General features: G+C 44.0%; 1 protein-coding gene across 3 annotated transcripts; it reads right to left on the bottom strand.

Moving 5' to 3' along the window:
* Nucleotides 1–3,108: 3,108 nt before the first annotated feature.
* On the bottom strand, nt 3,109–16,510 carry LOC115110882 (caspase recruitment domain-containing protein 10-like). 3 transcript variants are annotated; one of them, XM_065006541.1, is made up of 24 exons: nt 16,346–16,508; nt 13,665–13,907; nt 13,004–13,141; nt 12,732–12,918; nt 12,274–12,412; nt 11,897–12,082; nt 10,671–10,790; nt 10,358–10,483; nt 9,887–10,057; nt 9,596–9,694; nt 8,998–9,034; nt 8,301–8,338; nt 7,938–8,026; nt 7,693–7,739; nt 7,455–7,575; nt 7,129–7,306; nt 6,906–7,029; nt 6,483–6,723; nt 6,192–6,258; nt 6,004–6,106; nt 5,740–5,898; nt 5,452–5,564; nt 3,703–3,818; nt 3,109–3,557 (listed from the first exon to the last, which is right to left on the bottom strand). In XM_065006541.1, the coding sequence occupies exons 1-24, from the start codon at nt 16,350–16,352 to the stop codon at nt 3,350–3,352; spliced, it is 3,057 nt and encodes a 1,018-aa protein (XP_064862613.1). In that variant the 5' UTR covers nt 16,353–16,508; the 3' UTR covers nt 3,109–3,349. The 3 variants fall into 3 exon arrangements, 2 of the variants coding, with proteins under 2 accessions (XP_064862613.1, XP_064862614.1); XR_010460408.1 differs by lacking the exon at nt 3,109–3,557 and having other exon boundaries at nt 3,731–3,818; nt 5,452–5,608; nt 16,346–16,510; XM_065006542.1 differs by lacking the exons at nt 3,109–3,557; nt 3,703–3,818 and having other exon boundaries at nt 5,452–5,577; nt 16,346–16,510.
* Nucleotides 16,511–18,093: the final 1,583 nt, after the last annotated feature.

Below are 18,093 nucleotides of genomic sequence, written 5' to 3'. Positions count from 1 at the left end.
CGCAGTTCAGGCACACCATTATTTTCTCTCGAGGCAAGCGGAAGTCGGTCGATGAAGTCTTACGCCCCCTCATCGGCGATTGGTCAACAGTAGGGATACTTCAATGATGTACCTAACGTCTCAAAGAGAAACAATTCGTCCTCATGCATATTTATTCCCTTTTTAGTTTTTTTATTTAACCTTTATTTAACTTGGAAAGTCACTTGAGAAATAATGCACCAAATATCCTAGTCAAATGCAAAATTGTCAACATGAATGCGGTGTTCAAAACTGGTAACTCGGAAATCTCCTACTTCCGACTTCAGTCCGTTGGAAACAACTGGGAACTCGAAAAAAACGAGCCAAACGGGAAAAATATATTTGAGCGGTCATCCAACTCGGAATTCCATCTCGTGAACGAGGGGGACTTTCTAGATCTCCGACTTTCCAACCTTAGGATCACTGACGTCATGATTTGACCTCGTATTTTTCCGAGTTCCCAGTTGTTTTGACCTCGGCATTATTAATTCAATTCAAGGGGCTTTATTGGCATGGAAAACACGTGTTAACATTGCCAAAGCAAGTGAGGTAGATAATATACAAAAATGAAATAAACAATAAATATTAACAGTAAACATTTCATTTCACATACAGAAGTTTCAAAACAATAAAGACATTACAAATGTCATATTATATATATATATATATATATATATATATATATATATATATACAGTGTTTTAACAATGTACAAATGGTTAAAGGACAAAATGTAAAAATAAATAAGCATATATATGGGTTGTATTTACAATGGTGTTTGTTCTTCACTGGTTGCCCTTTTCTCGTGGCAACAGGTCACAAATCTTGCTGCTGTGATGGCACACTGTGGAATTTCACCCAGTAGATATGGGAGTTTATCAAAATTGGATTTGTTTTCGAATTATTTGTGGATCTGTGTAATCTGAGGGAAATATGTCTCTCTAATATGGTCATACATTGGGCAGGAGGTTAGGAAGTGCAGCTCAGTTTCCACCTCATTTTGTGGGCAGTGAGCACATAGCCTGTCTTCTCTTGAGAGCCATGTCTGCCTACGGCGGCCTTTCTCAATAGCAAGGCTATGCTCACTGAGTCTGTACATAGTCAAAGCTTTCCTTAAGTTTGGGTCAATCACAGTGGTCAGGTATTCTGCCGCTGTGTACTCTCTGTTTAGGGCCAAATAGCATTCTAGTTTGCTCTAGTTTTTTTGTTTTTTTGTTAATTCTTTCCATTGTGTCAAGTAATTATCTTTTTGTTTTCTCATGATTTGGTTGGGTCTAATTGTGCTGCTGTCCTGGGGTTTGTGAACAGAGCCCCAGGACCAGTTTGCTTAGGGGACTCTTCTCCAGGTTCATCTCTCTGTAGGTGATGGCTTTGTTATGGAAGGTTTGGGAATCGCTTCCTTTTAGGTGGTTGTAGAATTTAACGGCTCTTTTCTGGATTTTGATCATTAGTGGGTATCGGCCTAATTCTGCTCTGCATGCATTATTTGGTGTTTTACGTTGTACACAGAGGATATTTTTGCAGAATTCGGCATGCAGAGTCTCAATTTGGTGTTTGTCCCATTTTGTGAAGTCTTGGTTGGTGAGCGGATCCCAGACCTCACAACCATAAAGGGCAATGGGCTCTATGACTGATTCAAGTATTTTTAGCCAGATCCTAATTGGTATGTTGAAATTTATGTTCCTTTTAATGGCATAGAATGCCTTCCTTGCCGTGTCTCTCAGATCGTTCACAGCTTTGTGGAAGTTACCTGTGGAGCTGATGTTTAGGCCAAGGTATGTATAGTTTTTTGTGTGCTCTAGGGCAACAGTGTTTAGATGGAATTTGTATTTGTGGTCCTGGTGACTGGACCTTTTTTGGAACACCATTATTTTGGTCTTACTGAGATTTACTGTCAGGGCCCAGGTCTGACAGAATCTGTGCAGAATATCTAGGTGCTGCTGTAGGCCTTCCTTGGTTGGTGACAGAAGCACCAGATCATCAGCAAACAGTAGACATTTGACTTCGGATTCTAGTAGGGTGAGGCCGGGTGCTGCAGACTTTTCTAGTGCCCGCGCCAATTTGTTGATATAAATGTTGAAGAGGGTGGGGCTTAAGCTGCATCCCTGTCTCACCCCACTACCCCGTGTGAAGAAATTGGTGTTTTTTGCCAATTTTAACCGCACACTTGTTTGTGTACATGGATTTTATAATGTCGTTTGTTTTACCCCCAACACCACTTTCCATCAATTTGTATAGCAGACCCTCATGCCAAATTGAGTCGAAGGCTTTTTTGAAATCAACAAAGCATGAGAAGACTTTGCCTTTGTTTTGGTTTGTTTGGTTGTCAATTAGGGTGTGCAGGGTGAATACATGGTCTGCTGTACGGTAATTTGGTAAAAAGCCAATTTGACATTTGCTCAGTACATTGTTTTCATTGAGGAAATGTACGAGTCTGCTGTTAATGATAATGCAGAGGATTTTCCCAAGGTTACTGTTGACGCATATTCCACGGTAGTTATTGGGGTGATCAGTCCTTGGTTCCAAATATTGGGGATTATTATATTATTATACCTCTGCGGTATCATCATGCTTGATCCTAAATGTGGTCTCAGGTACCGTATGGATGGTGTGACGCAATTTCAGAGTCTCCAGAGGCATGCAGAGGTCAAAGTGAGTGGAGGGTTGATTAGTTGACAGTAGATGGGGGAGTTCCTAGATATACACAAACGCACTTTCTTGACAACTTCCTTCATAACAGCTCTGGGCTGCTCTGCAAATCGCCAAAAATTTGCGGATACCGCATTGCAGTAAATACTGTATGGTCAATGCAGACGACGTATTGACATGCAGCGCCTTTAAGCTCTCGTTTTTTCGGAGTTTCCAGTTGTATTGAAAGCAACATTCTAAAGGCCAAAGTTTTTCCTAACCATAAAGCAGTTTATGCACTTTAATTTTAGAAGAACTTTCAAAAGCTATTGTATTGTGACTAGCGACCAAAGGCAAATGTAGGCAAACCCTAACTACTAATATTACTGTCTTTGGGTGTTAGAAAAGCGCTATACAAATTCCATGTATTATTATAAATTATTCAAGAATTTAAAAAAGATGCTCTGTTAACTAATGAAGGTTGTTTAATGCTGATGTTTAGCATAGGTGGACAAGAAATACAACATTAAAACATAAAGACACGTTACTACTGAGCTTGTAAGGTTAAATTCATCATATGAACATTAAACTTCACATTTACAGTGGTAGAACTAGGTATCTATATGGGTGTGTGTGAAATGTATCTTTAATTGTATAAAATTTAGCTAAGTACAACAATAAAACTGGGCGATAACATTGGGATCTATTGGAGCCTTTCCAACTCAACCCACAGCAGTGCCTTCTGCTGGCTGTGGATGACATTGCGTATGGCGAGAAGCAGATCCTCGGTGCAGCTCCAGGTGCTGGATTCCAAAGTGTGGTAGAGCAGGGGCAGGGTCTCCAGCTGCTGCTCGTCCGCCTGACACACCTCCTGCATCACGCCATCCTCCCCTCGCCCGGTCAGCAACTTCCTGTCAATGGGGCAAAATAGATAGACTTTGTAACTACTGTTTATAAATTGGATTAGAGAACATACAGCTACAAAAATAGAATAACTTATGATCTAAAAGTGTCTTGTAAACACACACAAATACAGATAGTCAGTCAGGCACCTACTTTAGCTTCTTGTGTTTTTTGTTCTTGGGTCGGATATTAATGACGATAGGGTAGATCCCCTGCCTCAGAAGGCCCTCCACACTACTCAGGCCCAGCTCCAACAGACAGTGCTTGTCCTGAGAGACAAGACACAGAAACCGATATGGGGAGGTAACCCACTGGGCACAGACATCAGTTCAACATCTAGTTTTGATTTACATTAGGTGTAGTTGTCAACTAACATGAATTCAATGTGAAATCAACAAAAAATGTCACCATGTCATTGGATTTAGATAAAATCTTTTCCACGTCAATTAAACATCATTACATAACGCAAAAAAGAGACGCAAACTCGGTCTCAACCTTTAAGTCTTTACTGAAAACTCATCTCTTCAGTGGGTCATATGATTGAGTGTAGTCTGGCCCAGGAGTGTGAAGGTGAACGAAAAGGTTCTGGAGCAACGAACCGCCCTTGCTGTCTCTGCCTGGCCGGTTCCCCTCTTTCCACTGGGATTCTCTGCCTCTAACCCTATTACACGGGCTGAGTCACTGGCTTTTACTGGTGCTCTTTCATGCCGTCCCTAGGAGGGGTGCGTCACTTGAGTGGGTTAAGTCACTGATGTGATCTTCCTGTCTGGGTTGGCGCCCTCCCTTAGGTTGTGACGTGGCAGAGATCTTTGTGGACTAGACTCGGCCTTGTCTCAGGATGGTAAGTTGGTGGTTGAAGATATCCCTTTAGTGGTGTGGGGGCTGTACTTTGGCAAAGTGGGTGGGGTTATATCCTTCCTGTTTGGCCCTGTCCGGGGTATCATCGGATGGGGCCACAGTGTCTCCTGACCCCTCCTGTCTCAGCCTCCAGTATTTATGCTGCAGTAGTTTGTGTCTAGGGTCAGTTTGTTATATCTGGAGTACTTCTCCTGTCTTATCCGGTGTCCTGTGTGAATTTAAGTATGCTCTCTAATTCTCTTTTTCTCTCTCTCGGAGGGCCTGAGCCCTAGGACCATGCCTCAGGACTACCTGGCATGATGACTCCTTGCTGTCCCCAGTCCACCTGGCCGTGCTGATGCTCCAGTTTCAACTGTTCTGCCTGTGATTATTATTATTTGACCATGCTGGTCATTTATGAACATTTGAACAACTTGGCCATGTTCTGTTATAATCTCCACCCGGCACAGCCAGAAGAGGACTGGCCACCCCTCATAGCCTGGTTCCTCTCTAGGTTTCTTCCTAGGGAGTTTTTCCTAGCCACCTTGCTTCTATACCTGCAGTGCTTGCTGTTTGGGGTTTTAGGCTGGGTTTCTGTACAGCACTTTGAGATATCAGCTGATGTACGAAGGGCTATATAAATACATTTGATTTGATAACATTTTTTGATTGAAATATCGTGGAAGCAACATTGTGGGTCTCCCAAGTGCCACAGCGGACTAAGGCACTGCATCTCAGTGCTAGAGGCGTCACTACAGACCCTGGTTACAGGCTGTATAACAACCGGCTGTGATCGGGAGTCCCATAGGGTGGTGCACAATTGGCCCAGCGTCGTCCGGGTTAGAGGAGGGTTTGGCCGGGGTAGGCCGTCATTGTAAATAGGAATTTATTCTTGACTGACTTGCCTAGTTAAATAAAAAATACAAATTGACACAACCAGTTTTTGCCCCATGGGAAGTGTTTGTTTGTTTGTGTGTGAAAGAGAGAGAGAGAGAGAGAGAGAGAGAGAGAGAGAGAGAGAGAGAGAGAGAGAGAGAGAGAATGAATGAATGAAAGAGTGTATACCTGGCTTATTACATCCTGAATAGACTGCAGACTGATTCCAAGAGCCTGCTCTGGGGTGGAAGCATCTAGCAGGAAAACACTCTTATCATTTCTCTCTGTGGCCTGGATTGGCTCTGAAATACATCACTCCATGAGAAGTGGTAGAGAGACAACATATCTACAAGTAATTACTTTTAAACACAGCCGACCATGCAAGAAGGACAACAAGCATAGTGCTTCTGAAATTTGAGTGTGTAGTGACAGTGTGTAAATAACCATGTGCGTGTCTGCATGTGTGTGTGTGTGTACCTGGTTGGCAGGTGTTGAAGTCCAGTCCAGACTTTGCTGGCTGAAGCAGTCTCTCTATGAGGCCACGAGAGAGTAGGGAGGGGGAGAAGATGACAGGCCGTTTGGTCTTGACCTGTATTGGCTGGACCATACTGTAAGGAATCAGGTGCTCCTCGTGACCTGAGCAAAGACACACACACACACATAAGTTCATGCATTTTTATCTTACCATAGTCTTCAAATTACAAACAAAAATATCAATAAAGTCATATGGGAGGAGCTTACGGTTGCTGAGTGTGTAAAGGACCTGTGGGGTGGAACCAATCCCACGACAGCTGGGGGACACAGCCTTGACCAATCGCACACGCTCAGAGCCCTTCTTGGATACCTACAGTGAGGAATGGAGGAATCAGTAGTCTGGTTACCCTTGGTTACCAGAGATTCACACACAGTAGGGACAAGAGGAGACTTACTTTCTTCTTGAAATCCTTCTGCTCCAGGGCTATGGTACGTAACCTCACCAATAACAGCTGCTGGGCTCTGAGATAGAGAAAGATTTAGGGGATACACATTTATCATTACGTGTCCCATGCAGTCTATGAGTGCAGTCTAACAAAGCTAAACATTTGCACAACTGTCTGTTATAGATTAATGGAACGTTTAATCTTCTTCTCATGCTTATTAAAATGTCTTACATTATATAACCCATTAATTCGAACTCTGTCACAAAGGTATTATTACAGTACATGGCACCTCTCCCTTACCTGTTGTAATTGGGCATGACCCCCGCCTGCAAGGGCTTGGCTGTGCCAGGGTTCACCAGGGTGCAGCGCCACTGGTACTTCCCATTGTAACGGGTGTCAGTGACGTGTATTATGTCATCACAGCGCACCCCCAGACAGGGCAGGTCGCTATGAGGGTCCAGGTCCAGGTTGACGCGGACGTAGAAGGAGTCAGCACCGTGGAAGGTAGGAGAAGGGAGCTGGGCACATAACTTGGAGTAGGCTGAGAAGAGGAAAAGGGGTGGGCAGTTAGTTACACACACTCGATTGTTTTATCTTTTTTGGTTCTATAAACAGTCTGATGCCTGGATAAAGGCCAAGATCATACACTATAAAGGTGTACTGTACTGAAAAAGCACATCAGTCAAGGAAAACAACTGTAAAAGCAGTCTCAGAGAACTTTACCCTCTGTGTTGGTCTGGTGTTTGAGAGAAGAGGGCTCTGTCCACCACTGCAGAGAGAAGTGTGCCACCTCTCCAGTGCACTGGCCCATCAGTACACTGCCCCCACCAAACAGAACCTTCTCCAGCTGGGCAGGGAGGAGAGAGACAGTTATACCCAGTCCTGTGTGGCTGATTTTCTACTATCTGTTTGCCTGTCCATCTGTCTGTATGCCTCGGTTTCTCACCTCCAGTAACTCACTGCCCTCCTTCAGACCACACTGCTCAGCAGGAGAACCAGCTCTGACGCTGCTAACAAAGATGCCTGTGCGGTTGCCCCCAATGATGGTGATGTCATCTGCCAGGCTGCCTCTTCCTCTTTTGGGCGTAGTGGGGGGACTAGGGACGGGGGACAGGGGCACGAAACTGAAAGAGAAATTGGAAAGAGAGATTGTAATTACACTTATCAGTATACAGTTAAGATTATATCTCACACCATGAATGGTTAGCATGTGTACCTACACTACGTTGGATTAGCTGCCCTGATGTAGGCAGCACAGAGATGGAGACCTACCCGAGACTGCTGTAGTTGGGTTTGTGAGGTGGGACAGGGGGCAGGTTGATGAGGTCAGGGGGGAAGAAGTGGGAATGCAGGGAGCTACAGGAGTTCGACAGGGAGACCTCACTCTGGACTCCTGAAACACAATATAATGAGACATCACTACACACATCTATACTTAGCCGGAGTTACAGGTATTACAGGTAGCTCCAGACTTAGACAGACAGGAGGGATGTACTGAGCTGAACCAAACCTGTGAGGTTCTCATTCTCATCACTGCCCCAGGAGTCCAGGTCAAACCTGTAAAGGGATAAGAAAACAGAGGAGTTTATCATCATTTATTTAGTTTTAAATGCATGTACAGCATAACATGGGATTTAAGAGAGTGATATATCCATATCAGAGAACAATGTAAAAGTTGATCTGCTATGGTATGACCATAGATATCCTATTAAATTAATAATACTTCTATTTCCTAATTCTATGGGTATGACATACTCTATGTTGACCCTGCGGTTGATGGAGTTCATGCAGGGAGGGAAGGGGAAGATGGAGAGCCTGTTAACATCCCTTTCACTGTCCACTGTCTGTAAAACACACAGGACACAAACAAGAAGGGAAATAGAGAATGACTAAAGCATCGATGCAGGCCCACAATTTAAACCTATTCATTGTCTCCTTGACAACTTGAAAAAGTGAATTAATTATTCAACAATCCACATATACTGCGTGTATTCACAGCTACACTAATCAGTGAGAAAAATACACTTGTTAATATAATACAGATGAATGCTAGATGAGACATGATGCTTTGATATGTTGGCATGTCACAAAGTGTTGTGGAGTAATGTAACCACTCACTGCTGTCAAGAGATTCTCCTCTGAGTTTGAGCGGGAACCTGCAGACAAAAGAAAGTATTTAGAAGTCTAAGCCTATCCTCTCTCATCAAAGTTGTAAAAAAATTTTTTTTTTAAATATAAAAAAAAATGTTTTGGCCATGCCTATTTCTACCATGTCTTATTCAAACAGTAGTTCAAATACACGGGTAATCCTTTGTCAGCTACAGTGGTGTAAAAATGTAGAATAAATAAAGCAAACATGAAAAAAAGAGGGATCAACTCAGGAATGCTCTTTTCTTCAATGCTATCCTTGCAAAACCCCAATCCCCTAATCCAGTTGTTCCCAACCTTTTTCCGTTACTGTACCACCAAGTATATTTTGCTCTGCCCAGAGTACCCTTAAAGTACCCCTCGTCTGCATTTACCAGTAAGCCTATGGTCTTATGAGTCTTCTCAAGTAACCCCTTTGGATAGGCCAAGTACCCCTGGTTGGGAACCACTGCATTCATCTCAACTCTACCCCCTGTATTTAGCCTCACTATTGTTATTTTACTGCTGCTCTTTTATTATTTATTACTTTTATTTCTTATTTTTGTTGGTATTTTTCTTAAAACTGCATTGTTAGTTAAGGGCTTGTAAGTAAGAATTTTACTGCAGGTCTGTTGTATTAGGTGTATGTGACAAATAACATTTGATTTGAATTGAAATATAGGCTTACCTTCGGAGTGGTCATGGGTTTGGTCTGTAGAGGGAGACTGTGACACAGAAATGAAAACAGAGACATCATCAACATCTGTTCACTGAAAGGTATCCTACAGGTACCAACATGCTGACAGTTACACAGATTCCTCTCTGGCAACATCAATTCAGTTCAAGGGGCTTTATTGGCATGGGAAACATATGTTAACATTGCCAAAGAAGTGAAGTAGGTAAAAAAAACAAAAGTGAAATAAACAATACATGAAACATCATATCTCTAACTCCATGCAAAACAACAATGTGACCTAATTAGCACACATGAGTTGCTTCACCCTGATCTAAAAACTATTATTCTCTGTAAGTAGACCATGAATAACCATGCCAAGTAAAATGATCATTATTATTATGGGGATCAGCTCAATGGTACCTACTTAACTCTGTGAATGAGTCAAATGAAAAGACAGGTTGGACAGCAACACTGCCACACTCCTCAAGGACTATCTATCACATGATTATGAAGAGATAAATGTTGTGGCTGCTGTTGATGGTAACACTACAACGTTGCTAATATTCTAGCTGCTGCCAATGAAGATGATAAGATGGCGATGAACTCTGACCTTGCAGAGCAGCTGGTGAGTGCCGTTGGGCAGAGGGCTGAGGTCTAGGGAGCAGCAGGGCCCGTAGCACTGGTCTTCGCTGCACAGAGACAGGTGAGACTAGGAGAGGGACAGAGAGACAATCACGTTAGAAGAGTACAGGAGAAGGCTAACAGGTCCACACTGTAATTTGATTATCATATTTTTGTGAGTGTGTGAAACTGACAGAATAGGGAAAACACACTTGTGTTGTGCAAGTATATTCAAAAGTGTGTACACAGTATGTGTGTACATACAGTAGCTGAGACTCACACAGTGCATACAGGGAGAACTCTGCTCCCTGCTCCTGTCCTTCTCTTTCTCCAGCTCTCTCTGCTGCTGCTCTAGATTGGCCTGAAGCTCTGCGATGCGTTTACGCAGGCGGTTCTTGTCCAATAGGCAGTCAGTATACTCCAACTGCAGGCTGTCTCGACTGCGCAGAGCCTGAAGGATTTACAGTATCAGAGGGAGGAGGAGAGAAGGTGCCAGAGAGATGAGTTATGAGGAGACAGACAGACACTGAGTGGGGGAGACACTGAGTAGTGGAAACACCTGCGCGACTAGACAAAAATGATGTATTACGGTGAGTAATGGTGCAAAAAGGCCTCAAACACTCCGACCTCAACATTCCTCTGTGCATATGCATTCAGTGTCCAAACAGCCATGAACTATTTAAACCAACAGAAACCTTACCGTACATTGATTCGTTGATTCTAACCCGTATCCTTACTCAGACCTACTGACCTGGTCCCTCTCCTTCTCCAGCTCCATAATCTGGTTGAAGTAGGAAATGCTCCTTTTCTGTTCCGTCTCCCAGTCCAGCTGCAGAGTCCTCACCTTCAGTTGCAGCTGCTCACACTGAGACTCCAGCTTCACAACACAACACACCATACCATCAAAGACAGAATAATACAATTGTGTTGATATACAAGAGGCATGTTTTAACACTTTATGAAACCTTAACAAAGACAACTTGAAAAACGGTCACCAGCTCAGTGACTTCTGAGAGTGAATAATGGGACAGAATGGCGTGAATAGGCTCTTTCTCTGCTCTCACCTTGTCCCTGAAATCCTCAGAGCTCTCCAGCTCTCCCTGTAATCTGGCGATGTTGCCACACAGCTCGTGTCTCTGCTCTGCTGCCTCCCTGCGGTCCTGCTTCAGGATGTCCAACAGAGCCTGAGGTCAAAACGGAACAATACAAGAGTTAGAGCAGCACCGTCGGAGCGGGAAAACATCACAAACTCAGAGGGTGAATCAGATTCACTCTGAGTGGTGGCTCTACCTGTGTTTCAATGTGACCTGAATCAGATTCACTCTGAGTGATGGCTCTACCTGTGTTTCAATGTGACCTGAATCAGATTCACTCTGAGTGGTGGCTCTACCTGTGTTTCAATGTGACCTGAATCAGATTCACTCTGAGTGGTGGCTCTACCTGTGTTTCAATGTGACCTGAATCAGATTCACTCTGAGTGGTGGCTCTACCTGTGTTTCAATGTGACCTGAATCAGATTCACTCTGAGTGATGGCTCTACCTGTGTTTCAATGTGACCTGAATCAGATTCACTCTGAGTGGTGGCTCTACCTGTGTTTCAATGTGACCTGAATCAGATTCACTCTGAGTGATGGCTCTACCTGTGTTTCAATGTGACCTGAATCAGATTCACTCTGAGTGATGGCTCTACCTGTGTTTCAATGTGACCTGAATCAGATTCACTCTGAGTGGTGGCTCTACCTGTGTTTCAATGTGACCTGAATCAGATTCACTCTGAGTGGTGGCTCTACCTGTGTTTCAATGTGACCTGAATCAGATTCACTCTGAGTGGTGGCTCTACCTGTGTTTCAATGTGACCTGAATCAGATTCACTCTGAGTGGTGGCTCTACCTGTGTTTCAATGTGACCTGAATCAGATTCACTCTGAGTGATGGCTCTACCTGTGTTTCAATGTGACCTGAATCAGATTCACTCTGAGTGATGGCTCTACCTGTGTTTCAATGTGACCTGAATCAGATTCACTCTGAGTGATGGCTCTACCTGTGTTTCAATGTGACCTGAATCAGATTCACTCTGAGTGATGGCTCTACCTGTGTTTCAATGTGACCTGAATCAGATTCACTCTGAGTGGTGGCTCTACCTGTGTTTCAATGTGACCTGAATCAGATTCACTCTGAGTGATGGCTCTACCTGTGTTTCAATGTGACCTGAATCAGATTCACTCTGAGTGATGGCTCTACCTGTGTTTCAATGTGACCTGAATCAGATTCACTCTGAGTGGTGGCTCTACCTGTGTTTCAATGTGACCTGACTTCTGAATGTCAATGTGCTGCAGTGGCTTCTCCCTCTTCTCGGGAACAGCGGGGGCGTCGTTCGTCCGATGGGCGACACTCCTGTTCCTTCTGACTGGAGCAATAGAGACAGGACTACTGTCAGTCTCTTTCTCTGCCATCAGTCTGGTCTTCAGCTGCTCCATCTGTAGAAAAGGTTGAGTAAGAGTATTACAAGGGAATCCTACCAGGGAAAGGCTTCCTATAAAGGCATGTCCCAACAGCTCTTTCAAAAAAACATCCTTTTATCTTTCACCAGCTGCTTTCTTCTGTCCCAGTCACCCTCCCTCTCCTTCAACAACCCATCAGACCCCTTGTCCCCCTCTCCTCTCTATACCTGTTCCAGTAGCTCTCTCTCACGTGCGGAGGCCTTGGCCTGATCCTCCAGGGCACGAGAGTATTTCACAGCCTGTTCCAGGTGTCTGTCCTTCAGCCGGCCCAGCTCCCTGCTGCCTGCCTCCCAGTCCTGACGCAGCCTGTGGGAGACACATTCAGCCAGCTCTCAGTACACTGGACATAGAAACTGTACATCCCTATTAAAGAAATGTATGACAGCCATGGACCATGGCTCATCATGAATGTAGTTTATGTATATCATTCTCGATGTTTCAAATTCCGGTCTAAATACGGTCATTCACCTTGGGTGTAGTGCACATTGTTGGGCCCTGTGGATAACAACCAGATGTTTGTGTGGTTTTACCTGTGAAGTTCAATGAATCAAACTTTAATGCTTCTCATACTGTCATTTGTCTCACAGTGCTTTAAGCCCTGTATATGTGGTTCCGTGTGGTGTACCTCTCCATCTGCAGCCGGTCATGTCGTAGGTCCAGTGTCTTGCGTTCAGCCCTGCTGCGCTCCTCCTCGGCCACACGGCAACGCTGGGACAGGCGGCGCTCACACACTTGGCTCCCCCGCAGCTGCTCCCTCAGCTTACGCACCTCAAGCAGCAGGAACTGAGTCAGGCCCTCTGGACCCTCCTCATCTGGTGGGGAAACAGCAGTGGATGTAAATGGGGGAACACAGGTCATACAGGAGTGGAAGGGGGATATTTGGGGACAAATCCTCACCCAAGATGATGGAGCAGCGCTGGGTGGGCTGTTGTCCAGTGAGCTGAGTGTATTGCTCGGGGTGGTAGAACTCCAAAGACTCCATGAAGGCCTGGAGGCCACGCTGGCCCCGCCCATGCAGGATGTCAATCAAACGTCCTGATTAACAGTGATGACATCATTAAAGTTTATAAGATGAAGACGACAATACATCCTGAAGATGGAGACACTGTAAGTACTGTACTGACACAAGTGTGAAAGCTACTCACGTTCCAGGTAATCCCTTTGTCATTTTTTGTCACCTCTCTAACCTCATCTCTCTGTTTCTTCTTCTCTTCCCGTCTTTTTCACTCCCCATCTGTCTACCTCCTCCTTTATCTCCCCCGCTCCTTTACCTAGCTAGTGGCCACCCCTTCATTCCTTTCATCTTGATCTCCTGCCTCGTTACTCATACCCGTCTCCCCTCCCTCTGTCTCTCACTCCCCTCTTGCTATCCTTATAAAAACACATTTTTCTCACACGGCACAAACCCCTACTTACCTCATTCTGGCCGACCTACCCCCCCTCTCCCTGCCTCCTCTCACTTACCTTTTACACTCTTCTCATTCCCTTCCATAATTTCTCTCTCATTCGCCCTCTCTTTTTCGCTCCCACCAATTCCCTCTACCTCCCCCTCTCTCACCAGCCTTGCTGATACGTAGTGGGTACTGGGTGGAGTTGAGGACCTCATCCTCATCCTGCTCGTCGATGACCTTGCACTGCCTCAGGTAGGGGGTGAGCTTGGCTGGGTTTAGGATGCGGGTCAGCTTGTGCCTCACCCCCTCCACCCGGTCCCACAGCTCCTCACAGCACTCCTCAGAGAACGGGGACACCGGCCGCCCCTCTTCTTGTCCCGTGTCATAATCCTTCACCAATACTGTGATGCCTGGTACAGAGGAAGCAAGTTAATACAGGACTGGTTTGAAAGAGGAGCCAAAGTTATTCTGTGTTTTAAAGAGAACAGGCTCAAACTATTTTGATAATACAGTTTTTGGCCATTGTCTGCTGCATTGTGAGAAGGAGCAGAAGGATTTACTTTTCTGGCTGTGCTCCAATGAAAGCTGGATGGGATTATTTTGCATTTAACATACATTACAGAACATTCAGAAAGTATTCAGACCCCTTGACTTTTCCCACATTTTATTACGTTACAGCCTTATTCTAAAATTAATTAATTAGTTTTCCTCAGCAATCTACACACAATACCCCACAATGTGAAAACAGGTTTTGGAAATGTTTGCTAAAAAACAGAAATACCTTATTTATGTAAGTATTCAGACCCTTTGCTATGATACTCAAAATTGAGCTCAGGTGCATCCTGAGATGTTTCTAAAACTTAATTGTAGTCCACCTGTGGTAAATTCAATTGACTGGACATGATTTGGAAAGAAACACCTGTCTAGATAAGGTCCCACAGTTGACAGTGCATGTCAGAGCAAAAACCAAGCCATGACGTCGAAGGAATTGTCCGTAGAGTTCCGAGATATTATTGTGTTGAGGCATAGATCTGGGGAAGGATACCAAAATAATTCTGTAGCATTGAAGGTCCCCAAGAACACAGTGGCCTCCATCATTCTTAAATGGAAAAAAGTTTGGAGCCACCAAGTATCTTCCTAGAGCTGGCCGCACGGCCAAATTGAGCAATCGGGGGAGAAGGGCCTTGGTCAGGTGGGTGACCAAGAACCCAGTGGTCACTCTGACAGAGCTCCAGAGGTCCTCTGTGGAGATGGGAGAACCTTCCAGAAGGAAAATCATCTCTGCAGCACTCCACCAATCAGGCATTTATGGTAGAGTGGCCAGATGGAAGCCACTCCTCAGTAAAAGGCATATGACAGCCCACTTTGAGTATGCCAAACGGCACCTAAAGGACTCTGACCATGAGAAACTAGGTTCTCTTGTTTAATGAAACCAAGATTGAACTCTTTGGCATGAATGCCAAGTGTCACGTCAGGAGGAAACCTGGCACTATCCCTACTGTGAAGCACGGTGGTGGCAGCATCATACTGTGGGGATGTTTTTCAGCAGCAGGGAATGGAAGAATAGTCAGGATCGAGAGAAAGATGAACAGAGCATAGTACAGAGAGATCCTCAATGAAAACCTGCTCCAGAGAACTCAGGACCTCAGATTGGGTTGAAAGTTAATTTTCCAACAGGACAACGACCCCAAGCACACAGCCAAGACAACGCAGGAGTGGCTTCGGGACAAGTCTCTGAATGTCCTACATGTGCAAAAAATTCTAAGAACCTGTTTTTGCTTTGTCATTATGGGGTATTGTGTAGATGGATGAGGGGAAAAAAATATTTAATCAATTTTAGAATAAGGCTATAATGTAACAAAATGTCAAGGGGTCTGAATACTTTCCGAATGCACTGTATACCAGGCTGTAGGATTAACTTCCAGTACTGTGAACACAATTGATGGTGCATTATCTGCACCAATGATTGACTCAAGTTTCTCCTGGTGTTGCACAAGGTTGGTTGGTGGGTCGTAAACAATGATAGGGACGACATTAAATCTCAGAGCTCAAGAATGCAAACACTGGTGTGATTCATATCGCACACTTACAAACCTACTGCGATAGCAGACAAAGACCTCCTCAACTACTGAGGAGCAGTTGTGCCAACTCCCTGGACTAAGAAAAAACACGTTCAATTGAGACTCTCCACACGTTTAGTAGTACAGATCAGGGACCCATGATCTAATTCCGTTACCGTAATTCCATTACCGGGTGTAAATCCCCTTCACTTACTGTAGTTCAATAACCAAAATAGCTTTTTGTTCCAATTTAAGGTGCTGTGTCCTTTTTCTGCAGAACTATGAAGCCACGTTATATATGTTTTAAAGTTAACTATTTACCGACAATGAGGGGTAAGTAAGTGCTCCATAACCACGCCCCCCTCGCGAACAGACAGACAGGTCGAGACACATCTGTGTCCTGTGGAATCTTTTCCTGTCATCTCTTGTTTGCACATGCAGACTACTCATGTAGTCCATAGAAAACAGATATCATGAGATGCTTTTTATCAAGAACAACTTTTTCCAAGAGCAGTGTCAACATCTCAAAATAAAAATAAATACCCCTCAGACTACTTGGCAATATGAATATTTACTACATTATTTAAACGGAGACTACAATACCAAAAATAACTGTGACTGACAAGACAATAAGGAGGGCGAAGTGTCATTCAGTGCCGCAACTTTTCACCCCGGATTGACTCATCTGACTTTATCTGAAAAAGTCAGGTAAGAAATTATGTAATGTCACCTGTAAAATAAATTTTAAAAATAAACATGACAAGAAGAAATCTTAATTTCCCACTTACCACTCATTGTCAAGGATTGATCGTGTTGTAAGCAAACTCCTCAGACAGATATTCCACTTTTGATTTTGATCAAATCATGACTACATAGAAACGTATAAACTACTATTCCAGTATGGTTATGCTATTGCGTTGAGAAGCTGGTTGTGTTGTACCTGGGACGCAGTATCACACTCCTCCCCAATTTTGCAGTCCCGCCTCCTCACAATTGCCTGCACATACCATATTCCACCAATCAGCAATTGTTCGCAACTGTCCTGATCATTCCAGATGACCAAACCAGGATAAGTTTCCAAAAACCGGATGTATCCAGTTTTCAGGGAAACAACTAATTCAACATAGGCTTCATTTTCTGCTGAAAACCGGATGTGGTACTCCTCTCAGGCGTTTTCTTTTAAGCCTGCTACTTTAGGTTAAAGCCAGGTCAACCCAAATACTGTATCTCTGGTTAACCCAAGGGAAACATTTTCTGTTTGAAAATTGAGAATGCGGAGGAGTTGGACCATTTTCATGCCCAAAGTTGACTGTTAAAGCTAATTTCCTGCAATAAAGTGTTCTTGGTCTTTGGAAATCGATATTGCTGTGCATACAGTGTATGGTTAACTTTAAACAAATGTTGTTAAAAAGGAAAGCCTACCATAGTTCAAATGTAACCAGCCATCATTAGGCTAGAGGACAACTTCCATTTCAACAGGCCATACAGATCTAAGATCATGAAGATCAGTCATTTTCACTGTGGAACTTTTAGAGTTTACTCCCTTAAACGCAATTAGGTGTTAAAGCTGCTTTTGAAGAGGGGCTTGAGAAGGGCTTTTCCACAAGGTGGAGCAATCCACCCACTGCTTTACAAAGTTGCTCAGTTTAATTTGTCTTTCTTTCGTCAATATCTTTGGAAGTTCCATTGCTCACACTAATAATACGAGTTGTTTTTATTACATATTTGATTAATTCTGTTGAATATATAGGACAGATTTGTCCTATGTTATATTTTTTTAGATTGCCATATCCTGGGGCTCTTGCCCAGCATGTGACTCACCCTGGCCTGGTCCACTGACTCATTCATGGTCTCTCTTTTACTACAAAATCTTGAATCAGTTTCCCTAAACTACTGTAGCAGTCTACAATAGAGGGAACATGCCTTAGATACACAATGACACATAATTTAATTTCAATATTATGTAATTGCTTTTGAAAGGCTGCTGCTACCTTAGCAATGAGATTTAGTTATGCCGACTTATTGCATACAGTTAAGACATAGATTAATGTGAGACAGGAAATATGGGGTGCCTGACAAACGAATGTGTCTTTCTCTTGACACACTGAAAGGAAATGTCAAGCTACCCTCGGCCCCTGGGCCTCCCCTGAATAAACAAGCAGACCAGTGTCTCAGAGCTGCTGGACTGAAGAAGGGCCTACAGCACAGAAGCCAAAGCCATGGGGCCTACAAACAAAAAAACATAAATGAGGCGCCTTAATGTTCAGAAATAGATGTTTGAAACCACTTTAGCACGTCCTCTCCCCCCTCCCCATCTCTCTTTCGTTCTCATATTTTCTCAAAGCCCTCCCCTGCTTCTCACATTCAGAAGCACTGCGACCACAGGCCAGGCCCAGAGGGGACATCATTCTTGTCATTTCTGAGGTGACAGAAACAGAGAGGGCATTGAGAGAGCCCCAGAGCCCAGTGCTGCAGTGGTGGAATAAGTTGTCCCAGTCCAGCACAACCACACTGGCCTTCACCCAGTAGACCCACG

This window comes from Oncorhynchus nerka, linkage group LG21 (assembly GCF_034236695.1).
Source record: "Oncorhynchus nerka isolate Pitt River linkage group LG21, Oner_Uvic_2.0, whole genome shotgun sequence".
In the NCBI taxonomy this organism is placed as follows: domain Eukaryota; kingdom Metazoa; phylum Chordata; class Actinopteri; order Salmoniformes; family Salmonidae; genus Oncorhynchus; species Oncorhynchus nerka.
The sequence above is the reverse complement of the archived record's forward strand: the minus strand, read 5'-3'. Positions and strand labels throughout refer to the sequence as shown.

Excerpts from the sequence above, each read along its gene's own strand:
- LOC115110882 (XM_065006541.1), bottom strand. Across the intron at positions 10,791-11,896 it reads CAGGTCACATTGAAACACAG|GCTCTGTTGGACATCCTGAA; the intron begins GTAGAGCCACCA and ends TTTTGACCTCAG. Across the intron at positions 5,899-6,003 it reads CCTTTACACACTCAGCAACC|GTCACGAGGAGCACCTGATT; the intron begins GTAAGCTCCTCC and ends GTCTTTGCTCAG.